This window comes from Dermochelys coriacea, chromosome 2 (assembly GCF_009764565.3).
Source record: "Dermochelys coriacea isolate rDerCor1 chromosome 2, rDerCor1.pri.v4, whole genome shotgun sequence".
NCBI classification, from domain to species: domain Eukaryota; kingdom Metazoa; phylum Chordata; order Testudines; family Dermochelyidae; genus Dermochelys; species Dermochelys coriacea.
Genome location: NC_050069.1, coordinates 36,332,261 through 36,359,959, shown reverse-complemented (window position 1 = coordinate 36,359,959; position 27,699 = coordinate 36,332,261). Strand labels below are relative to the sequence as shown.

General features: G+C 40.6%; 1 protein-coding gene across 2 annotated transcripts in view; it reads right to left on the bottom strand.

Annotated features, from left to right (window-relative positions):
• The window catches only part of LRP12 (LDL receptor related protein 12), a 115,294-nt gene that overhangs the window by 20,626 nt on the left and 66,969 nt on the right, over positions 1-27,699 (bottom strand). For both annotated transcript variants that reach the window (XM_038392364.2, XM_038392365.2), the window contains 2 exons: positions 17,988-18,123; positions 15,562-15,764 (listed from right to left, as the gene is read on the bottom strand). In XM_038392364.2, coding sequence (XP_038248292.1) covers positions 15,562-15,764; positions 17,988-18,123 — 339 coding nt within the window. The remainder of the gene's footprint in view (positions 1-15,561; positions 15,765-17,987; positions 18,124-27,699) is intronic.

Here is a 27,699-nt window from a genome sequence, read left to right as displayed (position 1 = left end):
GTGCACAGATGTCAGAATGTTTTTTTCCCCTCAGTGGTACCTTCCCCTCAGGGACAGTTTGAGAGCCCTGTGTTGCCACGTGCCACTGCGTGTTGGTATAAGAGGGCGGATCCACCCCCCGATTTCCCCCCAGTTCCTTCGTACTGGACATACTCTGATAGAGAGGGGAAGGCTGGCAAGTCATGGAATGGATACGTGCAACTCATCTTGATGAACTACTGTTATGGTAAGATAGGTAACTGTTTATTCTTCTTTGAGTGATGGCTCATGTCAGTTCCACTGTAGGGGACTCGTCTATACAGCTACAGAGGGGAGTCTATCTGAACAGTGATTGTAAAACCACCTGTCTGAAGCTGGCAACGTCTCTGAACTGTCAGGTAATAGCATAATGAGAAGTGAAGGTGTTGGCTGAAGACCAATTTGATGTTTTATAAATGTCTGTAATGGGTACTCAACCAGGAAAGCTGCAGAAGCTACTGGTGCTCTAGTGGAATGCACCAGTACTCTAGCTGCTGGGGTCATGTTAGTTAGTTGATAGCATAAATTGATGCAGGAAGAGATCCAGAAAATTCTCTAGAAGGAAACTGGATTGACCTTAATTCTATCCACAACTGTGACAAACAGCTGCATAGAAGTCTGGAATGATTTAGTATGCTCTAGGTAGAAAGTTAATGCTCTTTTCACATTGAATGAGTGAAGCCTTTCTTCATGCGTATGTGATGGGGTTTTTGAAAAAATTTGGGTAAACAGATGCGACTACTTTTGTGAGGATTTTTGGGTGCAGCCTGTGATAAACCCTATCCTTGTAAAAAAAAATTGTAAAAGTGGGTAAAGGAGAGCAAGTCATGAGGGTTTCAAAGGAGTGTCCCATTAGACTTGCCAGGACTTAGCTGAGATCCCAAGGAGGAATGGGGTCCCACACTTGAGGTTATCATTTGGCCAGGCCCTTCAGGAATTGAGTAAAAATGTGGTGGGAGAAAAGGGGCTTATTATCCATCCATATACGGAAAGCTGAGATAGCAGCCAAATGCACCCTTACAGAACTAAGGGATTCTGTTTTAGATCTAGAACACAGTCCAGCACAACATCCTGGTTTCGGCCACTTTTGCCAATCAACAAGGCAATACTGGAGCTGGTCAAGATTCACCTTTCTCATGAGACCAAATGGAGAAGCACCTATATTTAGCCAGGTAAGTGATCCTAGTTGAGGGTTTTCCACTATTTAGAAGTGACTCCTGGACATTCTGTGAGCAGAACCTTTCAAAGGACATCCGTCAAAGCATCCGTGCGTGAGATGGAGAGCGTGGAGGCTGGAGTGCAGAATGTTGCTGTGGTCTCGAGAAATTATGTCTGGATCCAATGGGAGGAATAGGAGGTGCTGGTGCACCACTGGTGCTATAAAGATGAGACAAGTATGATTCTTTTTTATTTTGGATACTACTCTGAGGACCAAGGAATTGGAGGGAAGGTATATAGATAGCAATTGTCCCAAGACAGGAGAAAGGCATCTATTAGGGAGCCTGGGCTGAGACTACTACTTTGGGAATCCATTCCAAGTTGGAAGATATGCCCAGACATAGCATGGGCCAATTACCACTTGTGTTGATCAGTTAAGGATCAGCTCAGTTGATTTGACATTGTATTCTGTTTCCCCAGAAAGTAAGTAGCTTTAAGGTGAATTGAGTGGGCTAAAGAAGAGTCCTGACAGAGTTATTTTGATTGTGCTCCCCTTTGCCTATTTAGATAAAACATGGTCGCCGAGTTGTCTGTCAGACAACATGGGGGAGGAAGATTGAGTGAACTAGACCTGTTGCTCTTAACTCTGACATTTATAGGAGCCTCTGAGTTCTGAAATGATCAAAACCATGAGTCTTCAGGGACCCAATGTGAGCTCCCCAACCTAGGGATGACAGGTCTGTGACTAGAGTGGGTATTGGTAGTGTGGGAAGGAAGGGAACTCCCACACAAGCTTTTATAAGGTCTGTTCACCAATCCAGAGACAAGACTAGCTCAGGCAATTGAACCACCTTGTCCAAAGTGTCACAATTCAGGGTATATATTTATGATACCCATGTCTGTAGCATCCTGAGTCGCAGTCTGGAGCATTGCACTACATAGGTACATGTTGCTATGTGACCTAACCAACCGAGGCACTTGCATGCTGTTCTGAGTGGGTAAGCTTTCATTTGAAGTACTAGTTTTTGAATGGTTTCAAATCTGGTTTTTGGCAGAAAAGCCCTGGCCTTTGTGGAGTAGAGGACTTCTCCAATGAATTCCGTTGTCTGTGCAGACCTCAGAATTAATTTTTCTCAATTCACTAGGAGCCACAGAGTGTTGAATATGGATAGAGCAGTTGATATGCTAGACAGGACTGATACTCTGATTGACCGCAGATAAATTAGTTGTCCATTACCCCTAATTTTTGAAGATTAGCTGCTAATACCATAATGCACTTCATGAATACCTGAGGAGCAGCTGCCAGGCCAAACAGAAGTACTGTGAACTGATAGTGACAGCCATTCACCAAGAATGAGAAATTTTAGATGGTCAAGACATTTTGGTATGTAAGAAAGCGCCCCTCAAGTCAAGGGCAGCATACCGGTCTCCTTGTTCAAGGAAGGGACAATTGATACTAGGGTAACCATATGGAACTGTATTTTCTTCAGGAATTTGTTCAACTCTCTTACATCTGAAATGGAGCTGATGCCTACTTTTAACTTGGGAATCATGAAATAAAAGCCTTTTCCCCTGGGTTCAATGGTACTCCTCTTTGGCCCCCTGTCTGAAGAAGAGATCGGACCGCCTGATGAAGAGAATGGTCCCTGAAGAGGGACAGTGGGCAGTGAGGGGTTTGAAGTAAACTGGATGGCATACCCCCATTCCCTTGTACTTAAGATCCAATGGTCTGATGTTACGTGGATCCAGGTACTTAGGAAGCAGGACAAGCAACTGGTAAATACAAAAAAAGGGAACAGACAGAAGTGAGGAGACTGGTATACTGTCCTCAACAACTCTGTCAAAATGCATGCTTGGAGAAGGCAGCTAGACAGGATAAGCCTGGGGATGCTGAAGGGGACAGTGACGGAATGTGCCTTCTATAATTTCTTCTTTTTTTCCCTAGATGGATCCTGGGAATCGGGAGCAAAGCTAGGATGTTGAAAAGTTGTTGTTGATAGTGCTTTCTTTTTGTCACTGAAGTGTACATTCCAAAGGCTCTGAGTGTTGCCCTAGAATCTTTAAGGCTGCGAAGCCTGTCATCAATTTTCCCAGAGACAAGAGTAGGACCCTTCAGACAGAAGGTCCTGTATGGTCTGTTGGACTTCTGCAGGTAGTCGGGATGTTCTGAGCTGCTGAATATTCACTATACAGACTGATCTGGAGAGCAGTCCTGGTGACCAGTTTACCCTCCTCCACCATTACTGAGAATTCTTGTTTGCAATCCTCTACTAACTTGTCCTTTAAGTTAGCAATGTTCTCCCACAGCATGTAGTCATATTGACTCAGGAGCACTTGCTAGTTTGCGATCTTGAGCAGCAGACCCTGAGGTAAAAGGTACAGCACCAAAAGATAAATCCCTGCAAGCTGCATGGAAACTTTTAAAAGACACCATAATAGAGACTCAACTTAAATGTATGCCCCCAAATTAAAAAAATAGTAAGAGAACCAAAAAAGAGCTACCATGGCTAAACAACAAAGTAAAAGAAGTAGTGAAAGGCAAAAAGGCATCTTTTAAAAAGTGGAAGTTAAAACTTAATGAGGAAAACAGAAAGGAGTATAAACTCTGGCGAATGAAGTGTAAACATATAATTAGAAAGGCCAAAAAAGAATGTGAAGAACAGCTAACCAAAGACTCAAAAAGTAATACCAATTTTTTTTTGTGTAAGTACATCATAGATACTAAGGTCAGAAGGGACCATTCTGATCATCTAGTCCGACCTCCTGCACAACGCAGGCCACAGAATCTCACCCACCCACTCCCACGAAAAAACTCACCTATGTTTGAGCTACTGAAGTCCTCAAATCATGGTTTAAAGACTTCAAGGAGCAGAGAATCCTCCCTCAGGTGAACCGTGCCCCATGCTACAGAGAAAGGCGAAAAACCTCCAGGGCCTCTCCAATCTGCCCTGGAGGAAAATTCCTTCCCAACCCCAAATATGGCGATCAGCTAAAACCTGAGTATATGGGCAAGATTCATCAGCCAGATACTACAGAAAATTCTTTCCTGGGTAACTCAGATCTCATCCATCTAATATCCCATCTCAAGGGATTAGGCCTATTTACCCTGAATATTTAAAGATCAATTAATTACCAAAATCACATTATCCCATCATACCATCTCCTCCATAAACTTATCGAGTAGAATCTTAAAGCCAGATAGATCTTTTGTCCCCACTGCTTCCCTTGGAAGGCTATTCCAAAACTTCACTCCTCTGATGGTTAGAAACCTTCATCTAATTTCAAGTCTAAGCAGGAAGCCTGCTAAACAACCAGTGGGGTCACTGGATGATCGAGATGCTAAAGGAGCATTCAAGGACGATAAGGCCCTTGCGGAGAAACTAACTGAATTCTTTGCATCTGTCTTCATGGTTGAGAATGAAAGGGAGATTCCCAAATCTGAGCCATTCTTTTTAGGTGACAAATCTGAGGAACTGTCCCAGATTGAGGTGTCACTACAGGAGGTTTTGGAACAAACTGATAAATTAACAGTAATAAATCACCAGGACCAGATGGTATTTACCCAAGAGTTCTGAAGGAACTCAAATGTGAAATTGCAGAAATACTAGAACTGTGGTTTGGTAACCTATCATTTATATCAACTTCTGTACCAAATGACTGGAGGATAGCTAATGCAATGCCAATTTTTTAAAAAGGGCTCCAGAGGGGACTCTGGCAATTACAGGTCAGTAAGCCTGACTTCAGTACCGGGCAAACTGGTTGAAATTATAATAATGAACAAAATTGTCAGACACATAGATGGACATAATTATTTGGGGAATAGTCAACATGGTTTTTGTAAAGGGAAATCATGTCCCACCAATCTACTAGAATTCTTTGAGGGGGTCAACAAGAATGTGGACAAGGGGGATCCAGTGGATAAAGTGTATTTAGATTTTTAGAAAGCCTTTGACAAGGTCCCTCACCAAAGGCTCTTAAGCAAAGTAAGCGGTCATGGGATAAGAGGGAAGGTCCTCTCATAGACTGGTAACTGGTTAAAAGATAGGAGACAAAGGGTAGGAGTAAATGGTCAGTTTTCAGAATGGAAAGAGGTAAACAGTCGTGTCCTCCAGGGGTCTGTACTGGGACCAGTCCTATTCAACATATTCATAAATGATCTAGAAAAAGGGGTAAACAGTGAGCAAAATTTGCAGACGATACAAAACTACTCAAGATAGTTAAGTCCCAGGTAGAATGCAAAGAGAAAAAAAAGGATCTCTCAAAACTGGGTGAGTGGGAAACAAAATGGCAGATGAAATTCAATGTTGATAAATGCAAAGTAATGCACATTGGCAAACATAATCCCAACTATACATATTGTCACAGGGTCGGGCCAGATGGCTACAGGAGAGTAATCCTATTGGGATCCAGGAAGTGGGCAGGTGGAAGCCCACCTACTGCTAAAGGATCCCCCCGTCAGCCCTAGTGGGGATCCACAGGACCTATAAACCAAGTAATTCCGGGGGACAACTAATGAAATAACAGGGACAGGAGTGCGGTCAAAGGGTCAAACAAACAGTACCAGACGTACACCGAGCAGAGAACCCTGGACAGCGCCCACTGCTCCTCGAAGGCATCAAGGGAGTCAGTGGACGCTGCACAGAGGAACTCTGCCTGGATACGCGAACGGATGGAGGATCGGAAATAGGCCCCACAGTCACAGGAGACTCCATTGGCCAACCTCCTCACCCTTATTTTATAGATGGCCATTTTAGCCAGGGCCAGGAGGAGGTTGACCAGGAGGTCCTGTGACTTTGCAGGGCCACGGATACGGAGTGCATAAATAAAAAGGCGAGGGGAAAAGTGCAACCAAAATCTTAACAAGATGTCTAAGAGGAGCCAGAATAGGGGCTGCAGCCTGGTGCACTCCAAGTAAAGTATGATAGAAGGCAACTGATAGAAGGCAGATATATTAGCCCCAGGTTAAGCATGTCCCTTTTCCCTGGGTCAGATAACAGGGGCAGTTCCAGAACAATCAGGAACTTGCTGGAACCAATTAAGACAGACAGACTAATTAGGACACCTGAAGCCAATTAAGAAGCTGCTAGAATAAATTAAGGCACAGGCTAATCAGGGCACCTGGTTTAAAAAGGACCTCACTTCAGTCAGTGCAAAGCGCGCAAAGAGCTGAGAGCAAGAGGGTGTGCTGCTGGAGGACTGAGGAGTACAAACGCTGTCTGGCATCATGAGGAAGGTCCTGGGGTGAGGATACAGAAGGTGTTGGGAGGAGGCCATGTGGAAGTAGCCCAGGGAGTTGTAGCTGTCACACAGGTGTTACACAAAACACTAGAGACAGCTGTGATCCACAAGGCCCTGGGCTGGAACCTGGAGTAGAGGGCAGGCCTGGGTTCCTCCCCATCCCCCCCAACTCCCTATTGGAGGAGTTAGAATCATAGAATCATAGAATCATAGAATATCAGGGTTGGAAGGGACCCCAGAAGGTCATCTAGTCCAACCCCCTGCTCAAAGCAGGACCAAGTCCCAGTTAAATCATCCCAGCCAGGGCTTTGTCAAGCCTGACCTTAAAAACCTCTAAGGAAGGAGATTCTACCACCTCCCTAGGTAACGCATTCCAGTGTTTCACCACCCTCTTAGTGAAAAAGTTTTTCCTAATATCCAATCTAAACCTCCCCCATTGCAACTTGAGACCATTACTCCTCGTTCTGTCATCTGCTACCATTGAGAACAGTCTAGAGCCATCCTCTTTGAAACCCCCTTTCAGGTAGTTGAAAGCAGCTATCAAATCTCCCCTCATTCTTCTCTTCTGCAGACTAAACAATCCCAGCTCCCTCAGCCTCTCCTCATAAGTCATGTGCTCTAGACCCCTAATCATTTTTGTTGCCCTTCGTTGTACTCTTTCCAATTTATCCACATCCTTCCTGTAGTGTGGGGCCCAAAACTGGACACAGTACTCCAGATGAGGCCTCACCAGTGTCGAATAGAGGGGAACGATCACGTCCCTCGATCTGCTCGCTATGCCCCTACTTATACAACCCAAAATGCCATTGGCCTTCTTGGCAACAAGGGCACACTGCTGACTCATATCCAGCTTCTCGTCCACTGTCACCCCTAGGTCCTTTTCCGCAGAACTGCTGCCGAGCCATTCGGTCCCTAGTCTGTAGCGGTGCATTGGATTCTTCCATCCTAAGTGCAGGACCCTGCATTTATCCTTATTGAACCTCATTAGATTTCTTTTGGCCCAATCTTCCAATTTGTCTAGGTCCTTCTGTATCCTATCCCTCCCCTCCAGCGTATCTACCACTCCTCCCAGTTTAGTATCATCCGCAAATTTGCTGAGAGTGCAATCCACACCATCCTCCAGATCATTTATGAAGATATTGAACAAAACGGGCCCCAGGACCGACCCCTGGGGCACTCCACTTGACACCGGCTGCCAACTAGACATGGAGCCATTGATCACTACCCGTTGAGCCCGAAAATCTAGCCAGCTTTCTACCCACCTTATAGTGCATTCATCCAGCCCATACTTCCTTAACTTGCTGACAAGAATGCTGTGGGAGACCGTGTCAAAAGCTTTGCTAAAGTCAAGAAACAATACATCCACTGCTTTCCCTTCATCCACAGAACCAGTAATCTCATCATAAAAGGCGATTAGATTAGTCAGGCATGACCTTCCCTTGGTGAATCCATGCTGACTGTTCCTGATCACTTTCCTCTCCTCTAAGTGCTTCAGGATTGATTCTTTGAGGACCTGCTCCATGATTTTTCCAGGGACTGAGGTGAGGCTGACCGGCCTGTAGTTCCCAGGATCCTCCTTCTTCCCTTTTTTAAAGATGGGCACTACATTAGCCTTTTTCCAGTCATCCGGGACTTCCCCCGTTCGCCACGAGTTTTCAAAGATAATGGCCAAGGGCTCTGCAATCACAGCCGCCAATTCCCTCAGCACTCTCGGATGCAATTCGTCCGGCCCCATGGACTTGTGCACGTCCAGCTTTTCTAAATAGTCCCTAACCACCTCTATCTCTACAGAGGGCTGGCCATCTCTTCCCCATTTTGTGTTGCCCAGCACAGCAGTCTGGGAGCTGACCTTGTTAGTGAAAACAGAGGCAAAAAAAGCATTGAGTACATTAGCTTTTTCCACATCCTCTGTCACTAGCTTGCCTCCCTCATTCAGTAAGGGGCCCACATTTTCCTTGGCTTTCTTCTTGTTGCCAACATACCTGAAGAAACCCTTCTTGTTACTCTTGACATCTCTTGCTAGCTGCAGCTCCAGGTGCGATTTGGCCCTCCTGATATCTTTCCTACATGCCCGAGCAATATTTTTATACTCTTCCCTGGTCATATGTCCAACCTTCCACTTCTTGTAAGCTTCTTTTTTATGTTTAAGATCCGCTAGGATTTCACCATTAAGCCAAGCTGGTCGCCTGCCATATTTACTATTCTTTCGACTCATCGGGATGGTTTGTCCCTGTAACCTCAACAGGGATTCCTTGAAATACAGCCAGCTCTCCTGGACTCCCTTCCCTTTCATGTTAGTCCCCCAGGGGATCCTGGCCATCTGTTCCCTGAGGGAGTCAAAGTCTGCTTTCCTGAAGTCCAGGGTCCGTATCCTGCTGCTTACCTTTCTTCCCTGCGTCAGGATCCTGAACTCAACCAAGTTGACCGGACTGTGTGCCCCACCAGAGGGGAAGGTCCCTGGCCTGTCCCCCAACCCACTAGGTGGACCAACAGAGACTGTGGGGATTGTTCTGCTTCCTTTTCCCCATGCTGGCCAGTGATGAGGTTAGCTGAGTGAACAGCAAATCTCTGAGGCAAGCAAATCCGCCAATAAGCACAGGATCCACCAAGGCAGAGGAGGAACTTTGTCACAATATAAAATGATGGGGTCTAAATTAGCTTTCACCACTCGAGAAAGATCTTGGAGTCGACTTTTCAGCGGGAAAAACAGATGACTAAGGGGGGGGGATATGATAGACAGCTATAAAATCATGACTGGTATGGAGAAAGTAAATAAGGAAGTGTTATTTACTTCTTTTCATAATACAAGAACTAGGGGCCACCAAATGAAATTAATAGGAAGCAGGTTTAAAACAAACAAAAGGAAGTATTTTTTCACACAACACACAGTCAACCTGTGGAACTCCTTGCCAGAGGATGTTGTTAAGACCAGGACTATAACAGGATTCAAAAAAGAACTAGGTAAGTTCATGGAGGATAGGTCCATCAATGGCTATTAGCCAGGATGGGCACGGATGGTGTCCCTAGCCTCTGTTTGCCAGAAGCTGGGATGGGCAACAGGGGATGGATCACTTGATGATTACCTGTTCTGTTCATTCCCTCTGGTTCACCTGGCATTGGACACTGGGCTAGATGGACCTTTGGTCTGACCCAGTATCACCGTTCCTATATTCTTAATAAAGTTTATAACCAAACAAGTTTAGTTTTTTTGAGTCCTTATTTTTAGGGGAAGAGGCTTGTTGTCTGTCTTTCCTACGTGTTTGCAGCTGCCATCACAAAAGAACCTGGGAAGGGATTAATGTAAAAATACTCATACCCATTAGAGTGGATTAAGCATCTCCTCTCAGCTTGTTTTGCTGTGGGAGACAGGGAAGAGTGTGTGCCAAAGAATCTTGACCAGCTCCATGACTGCCTTGTTGACTGGCAGAGGTGTCTGACACCAGGATGTCTACCAACTTGTGAGAACCCTCATATACCTCTTCTGCCTGGATGCCGAGCACTGAGGCCACTTATCAGGAGGTTTTAATGGTCCTTGCAGTCTTCTGGAGAGGTGACTCTCCCAATGAGTCAATAGCTTCATCTGGTGATATTGAAGAACAAGATGCAACTAGCATCTGAGGTGGGGGCAACTCCATAATCTGTGATGGAGAATCTAATCGATAAGGGTCTGGTTGGCCAGGATCCATCACAGTACTGGACATTGGAGAGTGACATTCTTAGTACCCAGTCCCTATCTCAACATCGGGTTCCGGGGAATGACATTGCTGGTGCCATCATGTCTGATGCGCTCCCCAAGAGTGTCATGATGACTCATGATGATGGTGAGGTGAGGGGTAAGCAGGAACCAGTTGGACAGTTTTAAATGCGAACCGGTACTAAGAGGCTAAGCAAGTCTCTTGCAGATATGTATATGTATATGTATAACACCCCAGACTGCTGGCCCCTCAAATGTTTCTCAGGGGACAGCCTTGATGGACCTGTCACAGGCTCCAAAGGCAGCAAACCCCTCTTAGAAGGTGAGGCTTCTGGAGAAGTTCTCTGAGCCTCACCCTGAGTAGAGTCTTCACCTCTGTCCTACATTGGTACAGAGGTAGATGAATGAGATGCTGAACCTGAGGAAGGTCTGGGTCTCTTCTTCAGTGCTGGGGAACTTTGAGCCCGGTGGAGCAGGCCATGCCAATGCTGACGTACTTGAAGCACTCTCCCAATGTGATGCCTTGGCCAGTGGGGAGTCAAAGTGCTATTTCCATAAGCAAGCACTTAAGCCTCAATGCTCTATCCTTTTTTGAATGGGGTTTGATGCCCTTGCCAATGTGACACTTGTCACTAACATGGGCCACACCCAAGCACTTCAAAGTGAAAGAGGACTACTGACTGGCACAGGCTTTGAATGTGTCCCACAGGACTTAAATCCTAGGGAGCGAGGCATCATTCCAGTACCAAGCCTGGTACCAAAAGGAAAGAATTGGTCCCAAAGAACACAAAAACAAAACCTGGCATTAACTTACTTGAAAAACTAAAACTAATAAATTCCAACTATTTACAACAAGTGAGGGATACACTTGAGTAAACACGTCTGAGATTGCGCCAACAACTGTCTCTGGAGGTAAGAAGGCACTAAGGAGGGTTGGGAGCAGCTCCACCCTCTTATACCAGCATGCCATGTTGTGCAGCAACAGGGGACAAGCGAGCCACCCCTATGGGCACTGTTGAAGGAAGAAAATCTCCAACATCTGTGCATAAGGCGCACACACAATTACAGTGGAACTGACATGCCATCACTAAAAGAAGAACATGTTGAAGCTGGACATGTTTAGATTAGAAATAAGGCATACATTTTTAACATTGAGGGTAATTAATTACAGAAAAATCTTAACAAGGGCTGTGGGGGATTCTCCATCACTGGAAATCCTTAAGTCAAGGCTGGATGTTACTCTAAAAAATATGCTCTAATTCAAACATGAATTAATTCACATAAGTCCTATGGTTTGTGTTATACATGAGGTCTAGACTTGATGATCACAAGGGTCCCTTCTGGGCTTATGATCTATGAATCACCAAACTTGCCAAGAATGGTGCTCATTAATGCTGGTTGTAATGGTGGCATAAATACGTTTCTTCATCAGCTGATTTTGTGATATGGACATGCATCAACTCCATTCCTATAGAGATTAATGATCAGATACTGTTATTGAACTGGCTGACCCAAATCAAGCAGAAACTAAGTTAGTTAATAGCTGGGTAGCTGAAGTATTGTAATGAGGTATACTTTTGCCTTTTGTAAGTAAGCCACCACAGGTGGTACAGGTCTGTTGACATGACAAGATACCATTACTACTACTTATTTTCAGAGAGTGTTTGATTTCTTTTATTTCCTCAACATTTCTCTACTCATGATTAGGTATACTGCATGGCAAATTACTATCATCACACAATTAATAACTTTTAGTCATAATTATACATTATAGACTTCCTATTAATAAGAGATTTCATTTTAAGAAACATAAGTGGGTACTTTTAGTGCTGCACACAATTATCAGATGTCAGTTATTTAGATGATGTTAGTATTCTTTAGCCACTGCAGAAGTACAAACTAAGGGCCTAATGTTACAACCATTACTCATGGCAAATATATCCATTTAAGTTAATCACATCTTACTGTGTTTTCTCCTGACCATCTAGAAAGAAACAACAACATATTGACCATTGTCTCACCTATAGCGTAGACTTGTTTCAGTGAAATAACAGCTCTCTGCAATAGCTGCTTAAATGTACACATAATAACAGCTGGTATGTTTGAATGCTCAGAGGAAACTATGTTTGCGTTTCAAGGTCTCCCTGTACAAACAGCAGGGTTCATACAGAGACAAGATCGGTGTGAATCTCCCAGTCCTTCGTTGTGCAAGGGACACTTGAGGACTGCTTTAGTCAACTGAAGCAGCTACCGTACTAAATTTAAAGTTGAACATCTTCAAAACGGTGCATCAAGTTTATTAAAAAGTTAAAAGGAAACTAGTAGCTCAGGACCAAAAATTAGATTTATGTAAAAACTGTCTAATAACATAAATTAGTAAAAATATTTTGAATTAAAAAATGCCTGACAACAGTTTTGGATTTAAGCATTCCTTGAAGTGTTTGCAACTTGAATACTACAACAGTGCACTGGTTAAAAAAAAATAAAATAAAATAAAAATCAAGGTATGTAGAAACTAAGTCAAACTGGATTCTTTTTATTGTCTAAACTGAATAAAATGGATTAAGTTGAAAAACAACATAAATCATGAGAGGTTAGGTCTGTTATATGTCTGTGCAATACATGATTGTCTTATGTCCTCAGGAGTAAAATCAACGGTGCGTAATACACAAGGCATGGTAGTTTGAAGTACTTGTTTTCCTGTTAAGTTTGCTGTATCCCTCTCATTGCATAGAGTTAAATGCATTTCGCTTCAGCTTCTCAGAAAGAATTATTCTAACACCATGTCATCATATAAAACATAAGTCAGATGATAGCCTCTCTTGCCCTTCTTTTAAAGCCGGAGAGCAACCTGGTAATCTACTCTCTGCCCTGCTACCAGCTTCCCTTTCTCTCCAATGGGAGAAGTGGAAGCTCAAGAATTGCCCTCCAGGCTGGGCAAGGAGTCCCTGCCAAACTCTGTCTATTATCTACTGAGGATTACCTAATAGGTCATATGCACAGAGAATAATTTATCAGAAAGAGATTAAATTTGTGCATTTTTGCATGCACAATTGTTAACCTAGTACCAAGTTTGGACTAAGTACTCAATTATACCAAGTTTGAAATTGGTATTTACAGCCATTTGAGATACAAAATAAAAAAAATTAAACCTAGATATCTAAAAAGTACTTCCTTCCTCTTCCCAGAGACACTTAAGCAACACAAAAAAGTGAAACAATTTACTTAAAAATTTTACTAAAAGCATTCAATTTTGAGGTTGAGAATTTCAAGCTCAAGCAATTTTTAAAAAAAATTATGGGTAGCTAAACAGGCTGCTTTATAATGGAGCTCTTTTCAACCTCATTCACTTTGTTCATTACCATAAACTCTAGGTTTCAGAGTAGCAGCCGTGTTAGTCTGTATTCGCAAAAAGAAAAGGAGTACTTGTGGCACCTTAGACACTAACAAGTTTATTGAGCATAAGCTTTCGTGAGCTACAGTTCACTTCCGATGAAGGTGCATCCGATGAAGTGAACTGTAGCTCACGAAAGCTTATGCTTAAATAAATGTGTTAGTCTCTAAGGTGCCACAAGTACTCCTTTTCTTTTTGCATAAACTCTAGGTCAGCAGTTATATTTTAAAGTTCCCAACCTATTAAAATACTTCAGGCAATGTATATTTCCCTTCCATCACAATGCACCATTACTTGAGTGTAAAAGATACTATATTTTTGATGCTGCTGAAAGGAACTGTGCAGGTTATAAAAATCTAGACTAAAAGAAACTTTAATGTAATAAGTAGGTCTGTCAAGTGATTAAAAAAATTCATCATGATCAATTGTGCTGTTAAACAGTAAAAGAATACCATTCATTTAAATATTTTTGGATGTTTTCTACATTTTCAAATATATTGATTTCAGTTACAACACAGAATACAAAGTGTACAGTGCTCACTTAATATTTATTTTTTATTACAAATAATTGCACTGTAAAAAAACAAAAGAAATAATATTTTTCAATTCACCTAATACAAGTACTATAGTGGAATCTCTATCATGAAAGTTTAACTTACAAATGTAGATGAACCAAAAAAACCTGCATTCAAAAACAAAACTATGTAAAACTTTAGAGCCTCCAAGTCCACTCAGTCCTACTTCTTGTTCAGCCAATCTCTCAGACAAGCAAGTCTGTTTACATTTGCAGGAGATGATAATGCTGCCTGCTTCTTGTTTACAAGATCACCTGAAAGTGAGAACAGGCATTTGCATGGCACTGTTGCAGCCAGTGTTGCAAGATATTGCAATGCCAGATGTGCTAAAGATTCATACATCCCTTGGTACTTCAACCACCATTCCAGAAGACATACATCCATGCTGATGACAGGTTCTGCTCAATAATGATCCAAAGCAGTGCAGACCAACGCATATTCATTTTCATCATCTGAGTCAAACGCCACCAGCAGAAGGTTGATTTTCTTTTTTGGTGATTTGGGTTCTATAGTTTCCACATTAGAGTGTTGCTCTTTTAAGACTTCTGAAAGCATGCTCCACACCTTGTCCCTCTCAGATTTTGGAAGGCACTTCAGATTCTTAAACACTGGGTTAAGTGCTGCAGCTATCTTTAGAAATCTCACATTGGTACTTTCTTTTCTTTTTGTCAAATTTGCAGTGAAAGTGTTCTTAAAATGAAAAACATGTACTGGGTGATCATCTGAGACTGCTTTAACAGGAAATATATGACAGAATGCAGGTACAACAGAGCAGGAGACCTACAATTCTCCCTCAAGGAGTTCAGTCACAAATTTAATTAACGTATTTTTTTTTTTTTTTAACAAGCATCATCAGCATGGAAGCATGTCCTCTGGAATGATGGCTGAAGCATGAATCTTTAGTGTATCTGGCACATATATATCTTGTGATGGCAGCTACAACAGTGCCATGCGAACACATGTTCTGACTTTCAGGTGATACTGTAATTAAGAAGTAGATAGCATTATCTCCTGTAAATGTAAACAAACTTGTTTCTCTTCGCGATTGGCTGAACAAGAAAAAGGACTGAGTGGACTTGGAGGCTCTAAAGTTTTACATTGTTTTGTTTTTGAGTGCAGTTACGTAACAAAAAACCTTTCATTTAAGTTACAATCTCATGATAAAGAGATCGCACTACAGTACTTGTATTAGGTGAATTGAAAATACTATTTCTTTTGTTTTTTACAGTGCACATATTTGTAACAAAAAATTATATAAAGTGGGCATTGGACACTTTGTAATCTGTGTTTTAATTGAAATCAATATATTTAAAAATGTGGAAAAACATCCAAAAATATTTAATAAATTTCAATTGGTACTCTATTGTTTAACAGTGCGATTAATCGCAATTGATTTTCTTTTGGTTAATCATGTGAGTTAACTGTGATTATTCAACAGCCCTAGTAATAAGAAAACATATCAATGATCCTTATTTGAAACATACCAGCAAAGTAGGCCAGTCTGAAGCCTTTCCTAGAGATAGTGTCATCCGAATGAAATCTGATCCAAACATGGTCTTGTGAAGAGATGTATGGTAATGGAATGGAGGAGCCACATGCTCTATAACCTTCCACATTCTTGTAGGTTCCTATTGTTAACCAATCCGAACTGCATCGTCGTGATCCCTGAACATCAAAATCTTGAAAACTGCAAAAGATACAAAGAGTCAAACTTTGCTAATGAAGTGGCTATTTTACAAGTTATTTGATAAATTATTGCTGTTTAAAATGGAAATGAGTGGAAGGAGTTTGTACTGGTATGAAGTTGAAAAAACTAAGAAAATGGTCAGTAAGGTCTTATTGTCTTTTTGCAGACAGAATTTTACTATACACTTTGTAGTGATGTAATGGAGATGGTCTTTCCATTACCAGGATCCTAGATATCCATGTTTGTAATTCCCCACCCATTCCAAGCAGTTAGGCTATTGCCCCTGACACTTAGCAACTTCTGTGTTTGACAGAATTTTACCTTTCATTTTAAAAAAGATTTTAACTCTTCTGGTTGCAAAGGTACTTTTTATAGGCCCAATCTCTAATGATATGAAATCATATTAAGATATTTTATTTAAACCACGTCTCAACATTGTTTCAGCTAAAGCAGCTTTCTATGGTTGGGCTTGCCATTGTAGATGGAGCCAAACTGTATGAGGAGAATTATTTTTAAAATGATTTGGCCCTGTCCACACTAGCTGACTGAACTGTGCTAGATCCTGACTACACTAAAAAGACAGTTGAGTCACAAGATGCCATTACCACGGAGTGATTTGGCTCCCAGCCATACATATCTTTGTGCCTGGGCAAAAGTAGGCCAGTGCAGAGAACAAAGCACTAGACCAGAAACGGCATGGCTAATAAAACGCAGTACATTGATAGAAGAAAGCTAGCGCTGACGTATAACAAATCTTATAAACCTAACTTAGAATAAAGATTTTAGGAAACATTTTTTGTGGTTGAACAGTGGCATCCACTGTACCCTGCAACTTCATGACATGCCACTGTAAAAAAAAGATTTGGTTAGAAATAAAAGCTCTGAACTGAAACAATTTTTAAAAGACTACATTCTTAGCCAAGTGTTTATTTTGATAGAACCCTTCTTTCTGCCTGGGTCAGCAAGTCTGCACAGGGAACAAACAAAATCTGCAGCTAAAGCAGTTTCATAATTAGCACTGGACAGTGTACAGTCCCAGTTCTAACTTGTAAGTTGTTGTTAAAACAAATTTTGATTTCCCTGGAAGTTATGGAGGGATGGGGAGAGTGTGAACTGATAAGTACCTGAACATATGGTACAGAAGACAGGATAGTATTTCCTTTATAAACTTACAAGGCATATAGATTCATAGATACTAAGGTCAGAAGGGACCATTCTGATCATCTAGTCCGACCTCCTGCACAGCGCAGGCCACAGAATATGAAATAGATATCAAAAAATAAAAGTAAACCTTTGCAAAATTTGTAACTGTTCCTTGTGATTATTTTAGATTTCTGGAAGATGAAATCTATCAACATTGCAGCATTTTGGAATTTCCCATGTACTTTTTAAAAAAACGTTGACAAAACTGATGGATCGTAGAGCTACAGAGAAATTAAAAGCAAATTGAATAAGTATGAAAGCATGACCGCTATTATGAACCTGTGGTTTAAAAAAAGTAAACCAAAAGAAATTATTAATGGAAAAGCTGCAGCAACTTTGTCTCTTCAGCACCAAAGACTACATTAAAATGATCAAGTTTTCCATTATAACTTACCATTGAATGCAGGCATTCTATTTAACATTTATAAAATTAGCATTCTGTTTATTTCTTCTTCTGAGTACTTACATAAAGAGCCCTGACCAGATACAAAATTTGTATCTGCATCGGATCCACAATCCGCAAAAACAATCCACAGGTATCTGCAGATTTGCAGGGCTCTACTTACATAAACCCTGAATAACTTACTTGTACATCCAAAACTCCTACCACTTTCCCTGAGAATTTTGCATCAGATTTTCTGAAGTGCTCAGACCCAGACCTTGAGCCATGTTTCAGGTCTTCAGAAGCACTTAGATCCCATTCATGTATCTAAATAAGTGACCAATTTTTAAAAAACAACTCAGCATTCAGTAGCCCCCATTGGTAGCTGCTGGGTACTGCGCTCTTTTGAAAATCTCGGCCTTTGAGTACAGCGAGATTGCAGAATTGGGCCCAGGTGACAAATGCTACAAGCCAAAGTAGAAGTAAAATAGCTGTAGAAAAATATAAAGACAGATCTTGGGGTTAATACTACAAATACTGAATTTTGAATAGAGAAGGCTGAGAAATAAGTAAGTCATAGTTAGCAATATGCAATTAATGACTATTCAATACACCAGGGTGGTACAAAGCAAAATTACCTTATAGTGATGATTTCCCCTGGGTTTGCATGGATATACCAGCTACAGTTGATTCTGGCAGGATATTCAAAAGGCCAGCCTGGACTCGTGATTACCCCACTTGGTGTTCTAATTTGTTCTGGACTATCTCCACAAGCTGAAAGATATTGAAAGCAATTTACTCACTACATATTTCAAAAACTAGCAAAACAAAATGAATCAAGGTTTACCAGAAAATAAAATAAAAAATTCTACTTTTACAGATTAAAACCATTGTATCAGTAGAAAGCAATGACATTAAGTTTGGATAACAACAGCCAGTATGGCCCATGAAAGGCACAGGTCAGAATACTTATCTAGAAAGAGGTGTTTCCTGGCTTCCAATCCATGCTCAATTATTAATCCCAACTGTCGCAATCTTCCTCCATGCCCTTGGTCTTGCTATAAGCAACATACACCCGAGTTTCCCCATCTGTAAAATGGGGATATCACTATCTAGCTGGTAAGGGTGTTACTTGGATTACCCCCCACAGGGGACTTTGGTGCAGAGTACGCCATTTTCTCTAATTCACACTAAAAGATTGGAAAGAGTCTACTACAACCCTTTTAAAGCACACCACCACACTCCTCCCTCCTTTGCTCAGAGTTTCTCTTCAATATGAGAATTGGAACACCCTTGAAAATCTGACTCCTGATTTGCATGGGGTATGCTCACCTTTAAGAAAGCAATACTGTCTAAAGTAAGACATACAGTAATTTGGGACATGATGCATTCTTTCAGTAAAATTTAACTATGGTACTCAGACATTATAGATGCTTTAGGAAAGAGTGCAATAAAGAAAAAAATTCATAAATAGGTGAAATCCACCTTTGTCTGAAGAGCCAGCACAAAGCCCATCCACCACTTAAACCATATTTTGAGGAGTAAGTTGGATTTAAGTAGTCTGCACGGAGGTGAATTTTCCTCATGATAGCAAGTGCTTTGAAAGCAAAGTACTGATTGTGCTCAATATTAGAGTCAGAGTTTAAGGTCAGAAGGATTCACCAGATCATCCAGTCTGATAGCCTGTATATCATAGATCAATACCACACAGCACACACACACGAAACCCAACAAACGAAATCAGGCCAAAATATTACAGCCCACGAAATAAGATTATTAAATGCCATAGACAGAGAGTAGGAGGGACTGAAAAGCACCAATGCTTGAGAAAAGATTAAGTCTGATAATGCTGGTGAGTGATCTGATCCACACACTGCAGAGGAAGGCAAAAAAACCCAAACCAACACTGCCAACCTGACCCGGGAGGAAATTCCTTCCCAAATCCACATATGACAATAAGTTAGACCCTGAGCATGTGAGCAAGAACCAGTCAGACAAGCACCTGAGAGAGAGAATGCTCAGTGACACCTCAGAGTCCTGGCCCACCCTGCCCAATGTCCCATCTCCAGTAGCGGTCATCTCTCATTCTCTGATGCTCCAGAGAAAGGAGACCAGCCTCTCCCTCCAAGAACCATTTGGGGGGGATCCATTCCTGACCTCTGCAGGTGGTCACTTGTCAAAACCTTTGTTTAACTGCATTTACTTCTGGGACTCATTCCACCTCTGGACTGTAGTGACTACAAAAAATATTTCAGCTTTGCTCTCATGATCCAGGTGGCCACTATACACAATTATACCGTATAATTCAGTCGTGTTTTTCTCTATACCAATTTTGCTAACTTTTGCAATGTTATTGCAAATCTTGCTATACTGTTTTTTCTTTAAGCCCTAGACAAAGCCATCTGAACACTCCAGAAGCTCAGTTTTCATTTTCAACAGTTCATTGTTCTCCTGGTTGCAGATCTGGTTCAAAAAGCAGAAGGCACATGGAGAATTTATTACTCGTAAAATATCTCCATTTTGCACACAATTTTTTGTTTTTTGAATGTTTGGAATTGGCAATATTACTATAATTTCACCTCATATATTCCCACACACTAGAGGTAGTCAAACTTTTACAAGAAATATGAAATTTTGGGAATCATTTTCATTATGGACTGATTTTTTCAAAATTGTTTTGTAGATTTATAGATTTTTTGTTTCAAAGACAACATTTTCAAAATCATTTAGCTATGACCAATCAAAATTGGCAACACAAAAAATACAACAAATGAATACAAAATAATTAACAAAAATGTGAGCTATTTGGTGGTCCAGAGAGGTTTCCGGGGTCATATAATAATGGACCACATAAAAGATTCAATTTATAATCTGAATAAAAAAATTTAAGAAGTTAATTGGTTTCACAATCCCCCCACCCCCCCGAAACAGGCCATTTAAAAAAATAAAACAACAAAAAACATTTGTTTGAAAATGTTGGACTAATTGTAACATACACACTATAGTTGTGATAATTTCTACCCCTTTCCCAACTTTAATATTCTGGTATGGCACAATCAATGTAAATCCATTTCTTTCAAGAGCTATGAAGTTTAAAAAAACCATTCAAATATTGGCAAATGTGCTTACCTTCTCTTTATGAGAATAAATATAATCAAGTAAAACAAGTTCATTTTGAGTATAAGAAAAAATTGCTTATTAAAAGTAGTAATTTTTTAAAAAGCTATATAATTAAATAGATGAGTTATATAGAGGTGCCGTACTTATGGTACGCATAAGATTGGGCTAACTATATGGCAAAAAAGCAAAGATAAAAATAAAGAAATATATCTTTTTATTCATTATTCAATAAATTGTTCACTTAGTAAAAGTTAATTGGTTTAGTTTCCAGGAAACCCCATAGGTGGTGCTCTTACCCCATTATACTTTGGAATGTTAACTGCATTTCTATGTGCTAGCACTGAAATACACACTGTTTGTGTTTGATACTCATGTTATCTCATGTTACTGACAAGAATCAGACTCCATGAATAGCAAGAAAAATTTTAAAAGTTTACTATTTTCATTGAATATCCTACTAACATGAACAAAAAACCAGAGTAAGAGACGAAAAATACATCTAAAGATTTTAAATGAAACATTATTCTTGACAAGTACTTATTACTGACAAAATACAGATCTTAACTAAAAGTAGTATATTTCAAGTGAAACACACACAATTAGAAAATCCATCTGGTTTTGCATGTTTGCAACCTGACATATGTTTGCTATATGACACATTTTAAGAAATTTTTGAATTTGCTTACATATATAATATCAGGGCAAGTGAAAGAAACACTATTAGAACCCCAAAACATGCACCAAAACATCTGTTCATCAAATTTATGAAGCTGAACTTTCTAAAACTCTATATTCATTACAAGACATACATAACACATTTATTAAGAAAAGCTTGTCCCCAAAACAGGCAATAGCTGTAGATCTATGAAGAAACTGTCTTACAACCTCTTCCCATTCTCGATTTGTTTCCTCCCATACCAAACTCCCCAACCACCCACAATTAACCTCTCCCAGCCATTTGCTAAAGAAATTAAATTGTAACAGTAAGTCATTTGTGAAAATGATGGCACCAAAAACAATTTTCACTTGTTATGCAAGTTTTTTAAAAAAAAAATCAACATGAAAATTCTGTTCGTTTAGTATTATCAGTAAGGAAGTTGCAGTATTTATTAGCTATATAACTGACAAATTCCACAGACCGGTATTAGCATAAGGCCTTGAAACATGGCAAAGATTGTTTCAATGCCTTAAGAGCATGTACATTGAATCATATTATGACTACTGTCTATGAGTAGGGCCCTACCAGTCACGGCCATGGAAAACATGTCATGGACCACGAAATCTGGCCTCCTCCCATGAAATCTGTATTGTATAGGGAAAAGCACTTAAAAGATCAGATTTCATGGGGGGAGATCAGCGTTTCTCAAATTGAGGGTCCTAACCAAAAAGTGAGTTACAAGGGGGGGATGTTGCAAGGGGGTCACAGTATTTTAAGGAGGTCACGGTATTGCCACCCTTACTTCTGTGCTGTCTTCAGAGCTGGGCAACCAGAGAGCAGCAGCCATTGGCCGGGCGCCCAGCTCTGAAGGCAGCAATGCAGAAGTAAGGATGACAATACCATACCATACCATACCATGCCATGCCACCCTTACTTCTGTGCTGCTGCCTTCAGAGCTGGGCGGTCAGAGAGTGGCAGCTCCCAGCCAGCAGCCGCTGCTGCTTTCCAGCTGCCCAGCCCTTAAGGCAGTGCTGTCGTCAGCAGCAGTGCAAAAGTAAGGGTAGCAGTACCGTAAACCTCCCCCTACAAAAACCTTGTTACCCTCCCCCACAACTCCTTTTTGGATCACGACCCCTACAATTACAACACCATGAAATTTCAGATTTAAATAGCTGAAATAATGAAATTTATGATTTTTAAAATCCTATCACCGTGAAATTGACCAAAATGGACTGTGAATTTGGTAGGGCCCTAAGCAAATCAGAGGCACCACAATGTACTGCATGTGATTTTTGTTCTTAAAGAGAAACAGAATGGGAGAACCTGTAACATACATGGTTACTTGCTAGGGTTTTTATTGCTTCCACTAAAAAAAAGAAAGATTTTTAAAGCATCTTTATGCTTTAACTGCTGGATTCTACAATACATATATATTCTTAGAGTGAACTCCACATCTTTATCCATTTGAAACCATGCTTACATTTCAACTATAACTGCCTTTGTCTAACTATCAGCCTGCTAAAAACACAAAATCAATTAGAATGAAATTTTCTGAGTAGCTCATGGCACTTAAATCCAAGAAATCTTAAAAGTAGGGCTGTCAAGTGATTAAAAAAATTAATCATGATTAATCGCACTGTTAAATAATAACAGAATACCGTTTATTTAAATATTTTTGGATGTTTTCTACATTTTCAAATATATTGATTTCAATTACAACACAGAATATCAAGTGTAAAGTGCTCACTTTATATTTATTTTTGATTACAAGTATTTGCACTGTAAAAAAAACAAAAAAATAGTATTTTGAATTCACCTAATACAAGTACCGTAGTGCAATCTCTTTATCATGAAAGTTCAACTTACAAATGTAGAATTGTATACAAAAAAAGCTACATTCAAAAATATAAAACAATGTAAAACTTTAGAGCCTACAAGTCCAAACAGTCCTACTTCTTGTTCAACCAATCACTCAGACAAACAAGTTTATTTATATTTGCTGATAATGCATCAGCTTCTTGTTTACAACGCTGTCAGCTTCGTGTTTACAATGTCTCCTGAAAGTGAGAACCTGCGTTCTAATGGCACTGTTGTAGCCAGCATCACAAGATATTTACGTGCCAAATGCGCTAAAGATTCATATATCCCTTCATGCTTCAACCACCATTCCAGGGGACCTGTGTCCATGCTGATGACGGGTTCTGCTCGATAACAATCCAAAGCAATGTGGACCAACGCACATTCATTTTCATTATCTGAGTCAGATGGCACCAGCAGAAGGTTGATTTTCTTTTTTGGTGCTTCGGGTTCTGTAGTTTCCACATTAGAGTGACGCTCTTCTGAAAGCATGCTCCACACCCTGTCCCTCTCAGATTTTGGAAGGCATTTCAAATTCTTAAACATAGGGTTGAGTGCTGCAGCTATCTTTAGAAATCTCACATTGGTACCTTCTTTTCTTTTTGTCAAATCTGAAGTGAAAGTGTTCTTAAAATGAACAACATGTACTGGGTGATCATCTGAGACTGCTTTAACAGGAAATATATGACAGAATGCAGGTACAACAGAGCAGGAGACCTACAATTCTCCCCCAAGGAGTTCAGTCATAAATTTAATTAACACATTATTTTTTTTTAACAAGCATCATTAGCATGGAAGCATGTCCTCTGGAATGATGGCTGAAGCATGAAGAGGCATATGAATCTTTAGTGCATCTGGCACGTAAATACCTTGCAATGCCAGCTACAAAAATGACATGCAAATGCCTATTCTCACTTTCTGGTGACACTGTAAATAAGAGTGCCGCATTATCGCCTGTAAATGTAAACAAACATGTTTGTCTTGGCAATTGGCTGACAAAGAAGTAGTACTGAGTGGGCTTGTAGGCTCTGAAGTTTTACATTATTTTGTTTTTGAATGCAGTTATTTAACAAAAAATATCTACATTTGTAAACTGCACTTTCACGACAGAGATTGCACTACAGTACTTGTATGAAGTGAATTGAAAAATACTAATTCTTTTGTTTATCATTTTTTACAGTGCAAATATTTGTAATAAAAATAAATATACACTTTGAATTCAATTATAACACAGAATACAATATACATGAAAAAGTAAAAAAAACATGCAAAATATTTAATCTATTTCAATTGGTATTCCATTGTTTAACAGTGCGATTAAAACTGCCATTAATCATGATTAATTTTTTTGATTAATCGGCAGCCCTACTTAAAAGTCACCACAGCCTATTCTTCATTTGAAAATAATTCTACATTTTACCAGCACAGTTAAAAAAAACAAACAAACAAAAAACAAATTCTAGCAGTTATTCCTGCATATCACTGAGGGAATTTTCCTCCTGAAGATTGCTTTTTGCCACAGGTAGAGAACTTTAACACTCTATCATAACCTATCACCCACATCACTCAGCTGACTACAAGACAGAAGTCTAACAATGTTGACACCAAACAGCTCTGTTTTAAAACATGTATAAATCTCTTCCTCCGGATCACTACAAACCTCACTATACTTACCATCCCACAGGTCTTTAACTTATCAGATATACACTCAAGTTTGTGTTCTTGTGACACGCCAGACCATTCATTGCCTGACTTCTTAGCTTTAAGAAAAGTGTATTTCACTGAGGCTTGTTCTTGTTTGTCTTTCATGTGATGCAAGTAGGAATGCATAAATTTGACAGAGCTCACACACATCTCATTTTTCTTGTCAATTTGCATTTGTACATGTGAGAGTAGATTTCTCTAGGAGTCACTCTCGGCACAGAATATTCAACTCAAATGAACTTCGGAATTTAATGTGCTGGAAGCAGATGGTAATTTCAGGTTAGCCAGAAGTTTTTGAAATTCTATCCATTTTTGTTTTATACCAGATATTTTATGAGTTTTAATAATATATCACTTTATGTTAACAGGGTGGTTTGGGGAGCATGAGAGTGACAGACAGATGATGCTGTAGCACTGGCACTAACCAGCACAAACAACAGAGTAGCTGAATAAAAAGAGAAGTCAATCAGAAAATACTCCAGGACATATATAAGCTTTGTGAAGGGGGAATGCAATATGGTCACAATGGAAGGTGCAAAGGAAAACTGTAAAGAATGGTAGGAGTTAGTGAGTGTTGCAGATTAGCTGATTTTATCACAAGTTTCTGTGAATGGCAAGGCTGCTAGGTAAATGGGTTAGAAGAGTTCTAACCTAGAAAGTCTGCTGTACTGAGTGGTCTTAGTACATAATATCTGGTTCAGCAATTCAGGTAGAATGCTGAAGAGGTGTACCCTGAATTTTATATGATAGCTACCTGAAGGAACAAACTAAAGCATTTACGGGACAGGCTGACACATTGCATAATATTAGAATAGTGGTGAATGGTAGTTCCATTTCCAAAGGAAGAATTAGGTAGATGTGCAATAAAAAGCAAGTCTGTCCTGCCCAAATAGTGAAGCCAACTGGGTTATAATTAAGGTTAAGAGTTTGTCATGGTTATTTTTAGTAAAATCACAGACCGATCACAATCAATAAACAAAAATTCACTAGTGACTTCACTAAAAAAACCAGAGGATAGGGTTGGGGGGAATGACAGCTGAGCCTCATGGGGGGGGAGCCCCACCACCAGGCACAGCCCTGGCCGCAACCATGGTTGGGGGGAGCCCGCTGCAGTGCCCCGCTTCAGCCCCAGCTGCAAAGCAGAGGTGCACAATCCCAGCTATGGGGGGGGCGCGGAGGAGGGGGGAAAGACCTCCACAGCCATGCGGGGGAGCACACAGTGCTGGCTCCAGCCACTGACCTCCGTGACTAAATTGTATCTTTAGTTATAATTAATTGGGAAAATAGTGATGGAGGAAGTTGCCAATACATCCTTGCCAACTCTCAGTTTTACTATGATTTATATTTTTAGCCTTTATTTAAAATATCCAGCATTTCCCATTGTTTTCCATACTCTCCTTGTTAAAATGGCTGCTGTCCTATTGTTTTCAGTTAAATTGATATCAAGCAGCCCCTCCTGAATAGGGTTGCATCCAGTGCTATCTATCATGGGGAGGGAGGATGTGAAGAAGGGAGGATGCACAGGAGCAAGGATTGAGACTATGGGTGCAATAGAATGTACAGGCATAACACTGCACTGAAATATAAGTTAAAAATAGGATTTAAAAGAAGAGCGATAGTGGTGGACAGGGAGAAAGGAATATGATAAGGAAGGGAGCCTGAAACAAAAAAGAACAGCTTCCTCATTCCCAAGGTTTGAATAAGTTAAACAAATTCCCCCCTTCAGGCTTTGCATTTGTGCATTTAAAGGTTACATTTTTTGCCTGAACTGATTAAACAAAGTTGGAGGAAAGAGAGAAATCTCCCTACAGCTTAATAAAATCAAAAGAATCCAAACCAAAAGACAAGTAGTGGCGCAACCAGTGAAGGCACAACCCATATAGGATTAGACCTTTCGAGAGAAAAGCAGCTGTGGGAAGGGGCTAAGTTGAGTCAGTTTTGCTGGGATCTACTAAGAGAAGGAAATAAAAGGTTCCTCCCCCCCCCCCCCCCCGCAAGAATAGAGACATCCTGAAAATCATGAGAGAAGTTTTGTAAGGTGCTAAGGGCCAATACTAGTCAACTCTCGGGGAGCGGAAGAGATGAAGAAAGTTGGGTGCCTAACTCCCAACTGACTTCTTTGAAAATCTCCTCCCATATTGTTTGTTTATAGGAACACGATAGAATCTCTATATTCTGGTTGCTTGGTTACTAGCTTAAGAAGAGAAAGAACCTGGCTATCATAGTTGAGGCCCACATATGGAATAGCAAGACACAGAGAATGAAACAAGTATTCTTGTCAAGAACTGAGAGACTCTGACCCTTGTAGCTGTTTGAGGTTTCTGAGTGGTTAATCGCTCCATGATGGAGGGATGGAGATAAATTGAGCTTAGCAGGGACACTTATAAAAAGTCACTTGCTGGGCCAACTCGAGAGCCACAAACAGAGGCAGCTAACTGGAGTTTTGGAAGGAATTGAGAAAGAGGTTGTGACAGTCTTTTCTTCCAGATACAGTGCTTGTGAGATTTCAAGATGGCCTGAGACTGAACAGTGGTGGTGACCTGCAACATCCATGGCATGTTCTCATTCTCCTGAAACAGGATCAGAAGGTTCACCCCACCTCAGGTTCAAGAAAGAAAGGAGCTGGCCACCAAGGAGTTGGAGAGACAAGAAGTCTGTTGAGGCCTGGCAGTTCATAACCATCAGAGGCAAGAGGTCATGTGAGCATTCTACATGACTGGAGACTGATGAGGATGGGCAGGCTGTGGCCACCAGAGAAGAACAAGACCAGGAGGAATTCCATACATCTAGAAGTTTCCAATCGATACCAGGCCCTCAGTGTGGGAACTGTGGAAGATACCTCTCAAGATGCAGCCAGTCCAAGGGGATGGAGAAATGTACATCCACACCTGTGGATGGAAGCTCGGCCCAATCTTTAAGAAAAAAATCAAGTTTCCCACAAAAAGTTTTCCAACTGTTCAATAAAGACAGAAAATCCTTGTTGAGGATTCAATACTCAGAAGAATCGAAAT